This window comes from Symphodus melops (genome assembly GCF_947650265.1).
Source record: "Symphodus melops genome assembly, chromosome: 4".
Taxonomy (NCBI): Eukaryota; Metazoa; Chordata; class Actinopteri; order Labriformes; family Labridae; genus Symphodus; species Symphodus melops.
This window is the reverse complement of record NC_136694.1, coordinates 15,406,792-15,419,768: the sequence shown is the minus strand read 5'-3', so window position 1 is coordinate 15,419,768 and position 12,977 is coordinate 15,406,792. Positions and strand designations below refer to the sequence as shown.

General features: G+C 38.3%; 1 protein-coding gene across 3 annotated transcripts in view; it reads left to right on the top strand.

Moving 5' to 3' along the window:
• The window catches only part of LOC306822038 (copine-8-like), a 113,376-nt gene that overhangs the window by 81,260 nt on the left and 19,139 nt on the right, over positions 1 to 12,977 (top strand). For all 3 annotated transcript variants that reach the window (XM_079340753.1, XM_079340752.1, XM_079340754.1), the window contains 5 exons: positions 86 to 190; positions 8,633 to 8,674; positions 8,883 to 8,958; positions 10,881 to 10,934; positions 11,504 to 11,565. In XM_079340753.1, coding sequence (XP_079196879.1) covers positions 86 to 190; positions 8,633 to 8,674; positions 8,883 to 8,958; positions 10,881 to 10,934; positions 11,504 to 11,565 — 339 coding nt within the window. The remainder of the gene's footprint in view (positions 1 to 85; positions 191 to 8,632; positions 8,675 to 8,882; positions 8,959 to 10,880; positions 10,935 to 11,503; positions 11,566 to 12,977) is intronic.

The following is a 12,977-nucleotide window of genomic DNA, read 5'->3' as shown; positions in this document are numbered from 1 at the left end:
CTTGAAGCTTTGAGTAATTAGCAAATAATTCCTTTTTCTTTTGTACATACCTTTCTCTGACTTACCCCTTCCCCTCCTCCTCTAGGTTTACTATCTGCCATAAAACAGAGGTGGTGAAGAACACATTAAATCCAGTCTGGCAGCCTTTCACTATCCCAGTACGAGCGCTCTGCAATGGAGACTATGACAGGTAGGAGCAACCTCACCCTGTTTTTAACTTCATGATCCCTACAGCTGCTGTTATATCCTCTTACTTCTACACTTATTTCCATTAATAGACATTATTTCTTTATCATTACACACATTCTGAAGGAATATTTGCACATACAAACCTTTCATGGGCAGTAATGTTGGCTCCATTGACATCCACTTCCTTAATTGATTTTAGATTTACATTCCATCGACTGCCTTAATGGCTCTCATCAGAATCTCTCCAAATTACAAACTGTGTACTAATGATAGGCTTATAGAGCCCTGAGTGTCTGAACATTTAACCAACAGGAATCAACATCAATTTAACTTTGTGCATTGTTTTTCCACACCATTCTTTCTACTATAACATTATTTCTGTGTCTCTGTGCTCAGGAAATGCTTCAGTACTGATCTTTGCTGGAATGCCAGCAGACTCAGGCCCCGTCCACACGTAGCCGGGTATCTCACAAAACAAACATATTTTTCTACGTTTTGGCCTCTTATCCACACGAAAACAGAGATTTACGGCATAAAAACAAAGCTTTTAAAAACCTCTGACCAAAGTGAAGATTTGCGAATTCTCTGTTTAACCGGGGTTTTGCATTTCAAAACGTCACTGCCTGTGATAAAATATGTTTATCTTTGTTTACATTCGGAAACAGTATGAATGTGCTTAAAAACGCACTTCTGCGGTTACGTGTGGATGAAGTTTTTTCTAAAAACGAGGTCGTGTGTACGTAGTTTTTTTTCTAGACGGAGGGGGCAGGATATTCGTTTTTACAAAAACCTTGCTACATGTGGACAAGGTCTCAGATACAATTAGCCTCTCTCATCTAAACTGACCTTCTTGTGGTTTTACTATCAACACTTTTCTCAGTAGATATAAGGTCAGCTTTATTTTTAAACAAATTGACAAAGCCAAGCCAAACTTGTTGGTACTCGTAAGCAGGTACTAGGATGAATTTTAAGGCTCAAATAACATTGTGCTAAGAATAATTTGATGTGCAACAAAATCAAAATAAAAAGTCAATGGCAAGTCACATATTTAGGGAGGGGGCTGCAATTCTGGGAATTGTTTAGCTGTCCGTGACTTCCTGGGAAGTCTTGATCAGAAATAATCCATCAGATTTCCATACAAAAACATGCATTTTAATTTTGCTGTAGTCCCCTTAAAGACAGACCTGAAAAAGCATGAATTTTTACTTTTTACAAATCTGCACCATGATGACGTTATTTCCGCAAAATTATGACAGGGGTTAAATTATTGCATTTCTTTTGATTTAAAAACACTTAAAGGTTCTTGTCTTAACACCTGCAAAATGCACCAAATGCAAATAGTTTCTCTGTTGTGTCTGAAGAGACCTTCAATCCTGATTGGCTCGTAGACTTAACAATAATTCATGTTGCCTTAATTGATCACCACCTCCCAGATATGCTCACTCATTGCCTATACTGTACAGTAGGAAGAGCATTACTTCAGACTTATTAGCTATCAAGTGCACAACCAGGAAATGGTTCATTTGTAAAAAAAAAAAACAAAAAAAAAAAAAACATTTTCAGCAGTCATTGAGCTGACATTTGCTTACTGAGTTACAGTTGATGAAGTCTTCTGACAGATGTCATTTCATCAAGATTGATGGTTTCTAACTGAAAACAAATAAAGAGCTTGATTCTAAGCCTGTCTTTATGATGTCATTAATTTACATTTTATCATATTAAACTATATAATGTCATAACTGAAAGTTTGTCCGAAATGTAAGTTTACTGAAGTAGATAACAGTACTAATTTAGCATCTTATCTATCTTTTATTATATTGCTGCAGGGCAACCCTGGAAAAGGGGCCGGTCTTAGTGTGTTCTCCCTGCTAAAATAAGGGAAAAATGAATTAAAGAGCAATAGAGGAGTTTTTCAGTCCAATGGGACATAATTGATGTACTGTATGCATTTTGTGTCAAAGGTGATGAGATATTCTTTTAGCGATGGCTTATCTGCCCGTCTCAAATTCAAAAGACAATACTGAAGAGAAAAGCAGCTAAATTTCGAAAAGCGTAAAGTGCCAAGATCTATGTTTTAATGACATGCTGATAAACCATAGCAGCTTACATAACTATCTGAGCTTTATTCATCCAACAAACATGACAATGCTTTTAAACTGAATAATTAATATTTAGCCCATATGAACAAAACTATCACTTTTTTAAAGCATTTGACAGGCACCACCAAGAAATAATGCTGTTTTTCTGTCCACTGCTGGACTCCAAATGTTCTCTCTGTTTGACTCAAACATGTGCCATTTTGCTTAACTGAGAAATATGTAACTAACACTTAATGTTTAAAATTGGCAATGCAGTCTCAAGATTCTCCTGATGTGTAGCTTTCAAATCTGTGTGCTTGGCATTGGATCACCCTTCTCTACTGGCATTCACTCTCTCTCCAGTCAAGCATATGTTGGAGAGAGCATTGAAGCACCTCTAGCTGTTAAGAGTACAAGTTTGCTCAAGTGTGTCAGTGGATGACCTACTGCTGATATACTTTGCTTTAATTAGATCAATGTTTGGACATGTTCCTCTCGCTAGGTGCAGCACAGGGCAAAAAGAGAAGTTGGAGTGCGTTCAGCAAAGGGCATTTCAATCAGGAGAGACAAGTGATATTAAGAATGAATTTATTACAATGAAAAAGTGATTGACAGAATGAGATTGACAGAATGTTTTGGCGCTTGGACTCTATGGGGTGAAGATGCGATTTTTGTGATGAAGCCCTGCTCGTCATTAGGATAGATCCCCCCATGGAGTCCAGACCCTGGTGGTGGAGGACTGATGATTTGATGAGCCCGGATGGGGAAAGATTGATGGGAGTTGCCTCTGCTCCTGAAGATGGCGGTGATGGGGAGGTGGAGGGGCGCACAAAGCCAGCTTGAAAGAACTATCAGCTGAATGAAGGAGGAACGCTGCGCCATTGGTTAGATGAGGTCCGGTGACAGACAGCTGATTAACCTGCGGACAGCCCAAACTGACAGCTTGAGAATGACAGCGGAAATGAGATAGCGTGAAAAAGGGTGACTGAGAAACCTGATTGTGGATCACTTAAAGTCTTCCTTACTGAACTTTCGCTAAGCTTCATTTCCAAAGGGAGCACTCCACTCTCCTAACTTATACCCCTAAAGGACCAAAGGGAGGAATAGCCTACACTATGTCTGTGCTAAAAGAGACAACACCCAGTTGACTCCATTCCTTTATTTTTGTTTTTTAAACCAGACTAATCATGAGACATCTAAGAAACAATGCTGAACCTTGTTGCCCCTTTTCTGGTAGGCAGTGCCATTTACTGAAGAATCAAGATTTCTTTAATGGACAATAAAAAAATGTTTTTAAAAATTATTTTTTTAATAAAAAAATAAATCAATTATAATTGATGGGATCTATAATCATAACATCAGGAAAACAACTGACATGAGCTCAGAGCAGCAAAAATAAAGCTATAACTTCATAAGCCTCTTTACTAAACCAGCTCATAAATTAACTCGTATTAATTGGGAAATTAGCGCCTTTGACACATAACTGACAGAAGATACACAGACTCCATCATATAAAAGTGGATCATAGTGTTTGGATGGAGTGAACCATATGTTTCAGGTTAGTGGATGTGCTTGTAGCAGGGAGCTACTGGTGATTATTGATCAATGTTAGCCAGCCGCAGAAGCCAATCTGCTAGCGTTAGCCCACTCGTGTTAGCTGATGTTAACTCGCTGAAAGAAGAAGCTGAAAACAAGAGAGTGGCGTTGGATTTGTAGGGTTTTGGTCAGTTACAATTGTGTGCAAATCGTTTCAAGAACATGTGATGGTTATTAAAAAAAACATAATTTATTTGTTTAGATTCATATCAATGCTTAGCCCAACACAGTGTTGCTTGTTATAACCAGGAAACATCACAAAAATTTCCGAGATGTGAATCCTCACTGAATCCTCTCGGCTGTCGGTCTGTCTACTACATTTCAGTCAAACCAGTTGGTAACATTTTAAATATTTTGCAAATTCACAGATAAAAACACCAACCCTCAAACTAGCTGGTGATAAGGGGGCCTTCTGAATAGACACACCTTCCTTCATGTGATTTGAAGAGACAAAGAAAGGAGGGGGGAAGCAGGGAAAAGGAGAGGAGCGGAAGACATAAAGAAGAATTAAGGAGGGTAAAATAACAGATAACTGGAAGCAAAGACAAGTGTACTTGAAGCGGGAGAAACAGAAATTCAATATGTCAAAGAGTCTGCTCCAGACAAGTCAGTGAAGGAGAAGAGGTTGAAGAAGTGTGAAGAGTAGGGAAATGAAAGGTGCTTCTAAGTTGTTTTGCAGTCTGCTCAACAACTGAGGTGTGAGGAAATATAAATTCGGTCCCATCTTCGTGTGCATACATCCATCAAACTCTCAACACTGTTTTCCCGCTGTATAGTACACCCAGGTGTATGTGCTATATATTTATGTATATATTTCATTTTGATAATGATCGTAAAAATGTTAGAATTATTTCTGTTTCTTGATAGCCCAGATGACTCAAACAGTCTATTTCAACCCTTCACATGGGAGTCACAGACAGATCTGTGTAATTACTGCTTAAGAATGGTTGTGTCAAATGCAGTCTCCTTTTTTCCTCAATTATTTTCACCTCCATTATAAAAGATGAGTCATGTTCATTAAAAACACCTTAAAATAGTAGCAGAAGATATCTGTTGCTGATGAGTTTTGGAGTGTTTTTTTGTTATTTGTGCTCAAGGATCCTCTCAAGGGTCTAAAGCTCTGTTTCCACCAAGCCCTTCAGTTCAGTTCATCTCGGTACAACACACATTTTGTGGCGTTTCCATCGACAAAAGCCGGGAAAGATTCTCAAATTACCGGCCTGTAGCACCCTACTTTTTGGTATACCCTTCTGCTGGGGTGCCAAGTATATCGACCCGACCCCAAAAGCTGGAGCTAAACCCTGCAGTCCGTTGATTGGTCCCTTACAACAGCAACATTAAAAGATACACACAACCCCGTCATGTTTATATATACAGTCAGTTGTTTGTTTTTTTTCCTCTGTATTTCTCCTCGCGACTGACAGCCTTCTCTGAAACAAAGCTTGATTGCGTTTTGTAACAAAGAGTGAAAATCCAATGCACAGTTTCTCACTCAGAGGTGTGTTGTCCTGATATCAAACGTCTGTGGCGTATTTCTCCTCTCCTTTTATTTCTCTGTTCCTCTCTCTTAAAAAAAATAATTAAGCAGTGGTGGTCACATTTGAGCCCTTAGCACAAATAATATAATGTTAGTTTCAAAAGAAATAAGCTGGAGCTGTGTCCTTTCAGTTACTTTACTTTCTCCTCTCTTAAATAAAAATAAAAGTCAGGTGGTCACATTTCAGGAACGGCACACCGCCGCTGCTAAATGCATATACGGGAAACACTGCAATGACAAAGTAGATGAATTGCTGGATGTTGGTCTTTTTTCTTTTTAGAATTTATTAGCGGTGTACACTGCATCGCGCTGATAATGTCTATTATGTAGCTGACATGGCTTTCGGCATCCGGCTTAAACGCCGCCCACCAAATAGGGCGTGATTGACTTTGGAAACGCAAAAAGGATCAGGCTTTACTGAACCAAACCGTACCCAACTGTACTGATCCATACCGGATCACTTGGTGGAAACGAGGCTTAAGTATCTGAGCCTTTTAATGCTGTAACTTAAGCCAGTGACTGCTGTACTTTCATTTGAGTATATTGCATTCATTTCAATCAGGAGAGACAAGTGATATTAAGAATGAATTTATTACAGTGAAAAAGTGATTGACAGAATGAGATTTGACAGAATGTTTTGGCGCTTGGACTCTATGGGTGGAAGATGCGATTTAGTGATGAAGTCCTGCTCGTCATTAGGATAGATCCCCCCATGGAGTCCAGACCCTGGTGGTGGAGGACTGATGATTTGATGAGACCGAGTTGGAGAAGAATTGATGGGAGTTGACTCTGCTTCTGAAGATGGCGGTGATGGGGAGGTGGAGGGGCGCACGAAGCCAGCTTGAAAGAACTAGGGAAGAAAAAGGATCATATTTAAAAGGAGAGCTGAACGATGATAGGCCGAAAACGAAGGAGGAACGCTGCGCCATTGGTTAGATGAGGTCCGGTGACAGAACAGCTGATTAACCCACGGACGGCCCAAACTGACAGCTCGAAAATGACAGCGTGAAAAGAGTGACTGAGAAACCTGATTGTGGATCACTTAAAGTCTTCCTTACTGAACTTTCGCTAAGCTTCATTAGAACAGTTTTCCTACATTAAGCTCAACGTTAAGACTGATCTGGGGAGATACAGTATGTCTTTTTAACTGTGACTATTTTTCTTTCTACAGTTCCTTTTTTCTTTTCCATGCTGGAAAAAGATGCATCATGTTTTTACCACCTGGGTAAAAAGCACGATCACTCTACCCCACAGCCTTGAAAATAACCTCAAAAGAGCAAACTGCCATCACAGTGCGACAGGGGCCAGGTGGCATGGAGGAAGTTGGGCTTATTTCAGGGATCTTTCAATCCCTCGGTGACAAGATAAAGCCTCTGATGTGCAGCTTGCTTTTTTTTTTTCTTTAGATCTGGGCTGGTGTCAGTTTTCATGTAAGATGAAGATGGGAGAGAGGGAGGAGAGGGGAACCATGGGGAGGAGATCAATGTGAATCGAGAAGAGGGTGCCGAAAAAGTTGTTTTTCTTTCTTCACTCTGCAGGGACATGTTTCTGTGGGGTTTTTGTAAAATGTCATCAGACTGTCTTATTTGGGATGTTTTATAAATTTAAAGTTAACTTAAATGCAGTTTATACAAAGGTTTTGAGGGGGCCAGCTGCTCAGTCATGCTGACAATCCATGCCCATTTTATTCAAGGTCCTTTCTGTGTTGAACATATCAACAGTTCACCAATCTGAAAGACACTTTTAAAGATTTAAATGAATAAGCATCTTCAAACCAGTCAATGACGATAAGCCTGATTCATATCCAGTGTTTTCAGAGTTGGCATGTAAGAGGATAACATCCCTGTAGCTGCAATCACCTGTAACTTATAAGCTACAAAAGCATCATTGGTGTCGATGAAATGGTGGAGTGATGATACAACAGCACCTGCACTATACCCTTTATTCTCTGGCCTCAGTGTTGATTAGACTGAATGGAATGGAAATATCCTCCATTAAGTTCTTTTTTTAAAGGCAACAACCTTGTGTAGACTTGAGAGGAAAAAACAAATCTGAAGAAAAGACACCACATGGAAATGTTAACAACTATAGCTCTATTACTGTTTTTATCCTGAACGTAGCTAAACCAATACAAGCAAAGAGACAGACATACCCCATGTGGCCACAGGGTTTTCATTTTAATTCTGATAGACAGATTGTGTCAGTAAAGTGGCAAGAAACGTATATGCTCGAAGGAAGGCAGTGTACAAGAGACAACAATAAGTTAAAATTAACATTATAAATCCAAAATTTGAGTTCTACTCAAAAAATGGAAAAGAAATGCATGTTTATAGACTTCAACGATACACACATTTACTCTGGTGAGAAAAAACAATTGTGTGATAAAAATAACATGTGTAAAGAAAAGTAAAGAGGGTACTTTAAAGTTCCTCAGAGATCATTTTAGGCAACAAAAGTCCGAAACTTGCTCGATAGAAAAAGATTTTAAATTGGACATTTTGCTAAATCCAATAAAGAGACCAGAATAACAAGACAGCTTGGCATTGCAGCGCAGATATTCTGCTTTGAATAGTGTACAAGATCTCAAATATCAACAAAGCTTTGTTTTGTATAGCATTTCAATTGAGTGTCAGCAAATCTAAGCAATATAGTAAATATAAAGCTTTAAGAAGAAGCTTGATACAGCAATATCAGTCATTGCCAGGCTGAAAGTGGACCATACTGTATATGTATATTCTGTCTGGCCATTATGTTCACCTACCCTATTAGTTAATTTTTCCTTTGCCCTATGCTGGTTCTGCACTATGCCCCCTCATTCTAATGTTATCTTAGCCCTTTGACCCCTCAGCATTGTGTTCTTTTAGCTCTACGATTCCTTGGTCCTGTATTGCCTCCACACAATGCTTTTTTTTCTGCTGCTCTCTCAAAGATGAAGTGTAGTGTGTTGCACAGGTGTACTTGCTTCACACTTGCCACTTTAAAAATCAACATTAAAAAGGGAAAAAAAGGTTAAACTGAAAAACAACGTGCAAAATAACAATCTCACACAAGAGAAGGAGACGCTATTTGTGTTGTTCCTTTCCTTCATGAGGGGTGACCTCATATGAGAGGCTGGTTGAATTCTGAAAGGCAGACTACACATACTCTCACTGAGAAGAGCGGGTGGTACAACAGTCAGCCAACTATCATGCTACTTGAACCTAACTGTATGCTTTTTTGATTGGATTTCCAGAACAATCAAGGTGGAGGTGTATGATTGGGACAGGGATGGCAGGTGAGAATGACTGTACAACATGACACTAGTGGTACTGTAATTCAATATATATTTCAAGAACTACCCTACTTCTATTCAAGAATACAGAAATGGAAATATAAGCTTTCCAATTGTTTTAAATCTATTCATCCATTTTGATATTTGTGTCTGACATATTTGTGTTGTTTTTTTTAAATTCAGTGTTGCTCTCATTTTTTCTGTCTCCCAGCCACGACTTCATTGGGGATTTCACAACCAGCTACAGAGAGCTAGCTCGAGGGCAAAGCCAGTTCAATGTATACGAGGTGAGCAATTCCAGTGTTTTTAATATATCAGTTTGCTCCCAAGATCTGGATCCCTCTAGACCGAGGATCTTGGTTTCCATTTCAGACAGGAGTGACATTATCATCTCCTATATCACTGTTGCATTGTTTTCCATCTTCTACTCCTGCACCAAAGACTCTTGGAAAACAAATTAAAGTTATTCCGTACAGTCATTGCTTTTTCGGGCATTTGTATGGAATAGCTTTTGGGCATGTTTTCCCACCCTCCCCAAGCAGTTATAAATCCAATTTTATATTTCTTGCACTTTACATGGTCTTCTTTTTCAAAGTTCTTGATTTATTATTCCACAATAATCACCTGAATGCTGACACACATAAAAATGTAAGCTATTAGTAGGAGCATGAAATACAGCAGGATTAATAGGAGAACAACCTAGGGATTTAGAATCATCATAGCTATTTCTCAGTACTTCTCAAGGGATAGCTTACTGTGTCTCTTAATAGCATACAATACAGCTCTGTATGCAAATTACAAACACAAGTCATCTCAATGTCTCTCCCCAGATTTCAAGCTCAATATAGGCTGGAAATGACCTAAGACTGCATTTTATCATGAAATCACTTCTTTTTTGGTACAGAGCCAAATTCATTGCGTTAATTCAATAGGACATGTTTTAAAAAGTCTTGAAGTAGGACATGTCAATACCTTCATGCTTCTGTGATTTGGTGGCCTTCAGCTGAAGAACAAATACCTGTCGTTTGGATGTCAGCTTCATTATACACAACTCTTGATTCCTCTCTACCTCCCAGTGGGACTGAAAGGCGCTTTAGCTTTTGCATCAGCAGATTGTTCAGTGTGTCAGACAAATTGCCATCCCTTCATGTTAAATGAGGGGCTGCCACTTTCATGCCTAGCAGCCATAGTGAAAAGAGGTAATGAGCTGAGACGTCTTTGGTCACCGGATTGACGTTTCTCTCTTGTCCCTGAGCTGGTATTAGCAAAGTAAATGTAGGTCTTTACGATTAAGCCTGTCTCAACCATCAATTCTGAAAACACTGACTTCATATGTAATTGTGTCCTTTATTTTGTGTCCAGTAAATGCATAATTGATGTGTATAACATACTAAGATAAAGTTTTTTATATATTAACATACAAGTAATCTAACAAAAGTTGCGTTTTTCCCTAATACCCATCTCTTACTTTATACACACTTTTTCACCTCCTCCTCACCACTATCAGTCCTCCCCCATCCGTCATACAGACAAACATACTGTTCAACCTGCGAACAAACGTTTTCAAATTGAATGTATCGCTATTCTTGCTACACATATACAACCTTACATTTGCTGTATCCAATTAAAATGGACAATACATAGTAAAAGCAGGGATTTCATTATAAAAGACACCCAGGTGATTTCCAGTCCTTGCCTACTGAGCTTGAACTCTAGGGGAGATGGATTCAAAAGGAGTAAGAAAATTAATGGAAATAAAAAATACATAATTGCCTGCCAAATCCAGCAAACAAGACATAATAGACAGTACTTTAATTATTTGCTACTTATGAAGTGTTTTCCTTGGATGTATATGGTTGACTTGTTGTGCAAGAGTTTATGTTGCTGTTCTTAGCAGAAGAGAGTATTTCTTCAGATATTTGGTTGCCAATTTTTTAACATGGTTTTACACAGAGTGGCTTTATTTAAATGTATACTTCATCATCGCCATATTTTTTAACCATTATGAAAAATAAACAAAAATATTGGGTATTACTTCACAATAGAAATATGTAAAGACTGAAGTACGACTGTGTACGTAAAGACTGAAGTACCTTTTTATTATTATTTATATAATGCGTTAAAGTCAAAATCATAACTCCTGCAGGCAGTTCGGGATAATCTGTCCTTCTAAGATCACTCCTTTCACTCCATTTTGTTTATTTTTTAGGTGATTAATACTAAGAAGAAAATGAAGAAGAAAAAATATGTCAACTCTGGAACAGTGAGTATCTCTAAAGCAGCAAAGCAAAATTGGCATTGTGCCTCTTTTCTGCTCCACACCCACTTCTCTTCTGTAACTGGATTCCTTTGTTAATTATCGTGCAAGTGTTGATGCCATGAAACATAAGCCAATCTGTACAGTCTTTGTTGTGAGAAAAAGTCCACATCCTAATGAATGTTCTTATTGCACACCAATTACTTATTTAACAGTTGAGCCAAGTGTATAATCATTGCCTGTACACAGACACTGTGCATAATGAAGTATAGTACATGGTACTGTAGTTAATTGCATAGGATGTATACTTTTGGCACAGAATCAAAGATGAAGTCACAAACCCTGAATAAATCCACATCTGAGATCAGAGTGGGCAACACCAATAAGCTATTCAGACGCCAATTTTCACACAACTTACCCCGCAGTGTGGGTATGTGCTGGTAATGCATACAAATGCATGTCATCTCAGACAAATGCAGGTAACAAGTCAAGAAGGGAAGGGTTTTTTGTATGTACCAGGAAAACATAATTACCACAATGTTTAATTACATTTTTCTCCTTGTCTTTAATTGCAGGTGACCCTGCTCTCGTTCTCAGTGGAGTCAGAGTTCACCTTTTTAGATTACATCAAAGGAGGGTGAGTGGCAATGACTTCCAGCATACTTAAGTCATAAGTCTGAAATGGCCTCTTTGCTTCTTAATGACTGCACATTTGGTTTCAACTCAGAACACTTTATTCTGAAGTGTAAACATGATATATCAGTTCAGGAGAAAAATGTGTTTAAATGGATTATAGGGGGAGTAGGGGGTCTATTGAAAAAAATTCATCACATGTAGCCATTTAGGATGAGGTAACCCTTAAAGATGTGTTACACAATTATGCGTTAAAGACATTAAGAAATGTCAGAAAAATATTAATATGCAACATGTTACATGTGTGTTTTGCAATGTTCTTTTCTTTTGCTCTTAGCTACATTTTAAGCTGAAAACCGGGCTTTAGGCTGATAATAACTGTACAGGATGTTCACCATCATTGTGTTTGGCCAAGATAGACAACACAAATAAATCTGCAATAATTCAATGTCATAGCAAGTGATTCTCTTTCATGGGCAATCCATTATCTAGATATAAGTGGGCAATGATTTACAATGTGTATATCGTATGAATAATATGTCAGCTATTTTTCTAAATAAGTTGCCCTGTGATATCCAGGAGGTTAAGAGTAATATGCTATGTATATCTTATGTACAGAGAGAAATGGTCTGTTGACATATGATGTAAACTAAAATTAAGAATGTATTTTCTCACAAAAGATTGCTATAGTGTAGAAGCCTATGTTACGCTAGTTAAGACTGAACTGTGATTGGAGCATGTAACGTTGTAATGTTATGAAGTACTGAACCACTTCAACAGAATTTTCTGGTGTTTTATAAGTCCATGAGGGTTGGGCACATTGCGTGCATCACATGAAAATAAATCCTTCCTTATACTTACAAAAAATATTGGATGTTCAATAGTTCAAGAAAATAATTTAAGCAGTTAATGACTTTCAGAAGAATATTTCTGAGGAATCTTCATTAAAAACTGTATTTTAAGTGCATATATTTCTACTTTCCAATCTATTGTGTAGTGGCACCAGAAGTAAAACTGTAGAAGGGATTTCTAAGTTATGAGTAGGTATTCTCTGTAGCATTAGATTGGAAAATATTAACCTAAAAATAGCTAGCTTAGGCCAAACTGTCTTTGCCTGTGGGTAGCAACCCTCTGCCCTCAGTTTAGGTTTAGAGATGGAGGCTGTCATGTGAATATTAAGTAAGTCTCAGGTGAAGTGAGCCTTGCTTTGATCTCCTGTGTCCCATCACAGCAGGGGTGCTGTCCAGGGTTTTATGGGCTGTGTGGCAGAGCTGACAAGTGTGACAGATTCTATTGACAGGTCTCAGCGTTGGTTGATCCAGCTTCAGATTTAGTGGCCTCAAAACCAAAATACCAAAATCATTGTCATCAGCCTGGCCCCCAAGATTCTTCTGGCACTGATTGAATGACATGTTA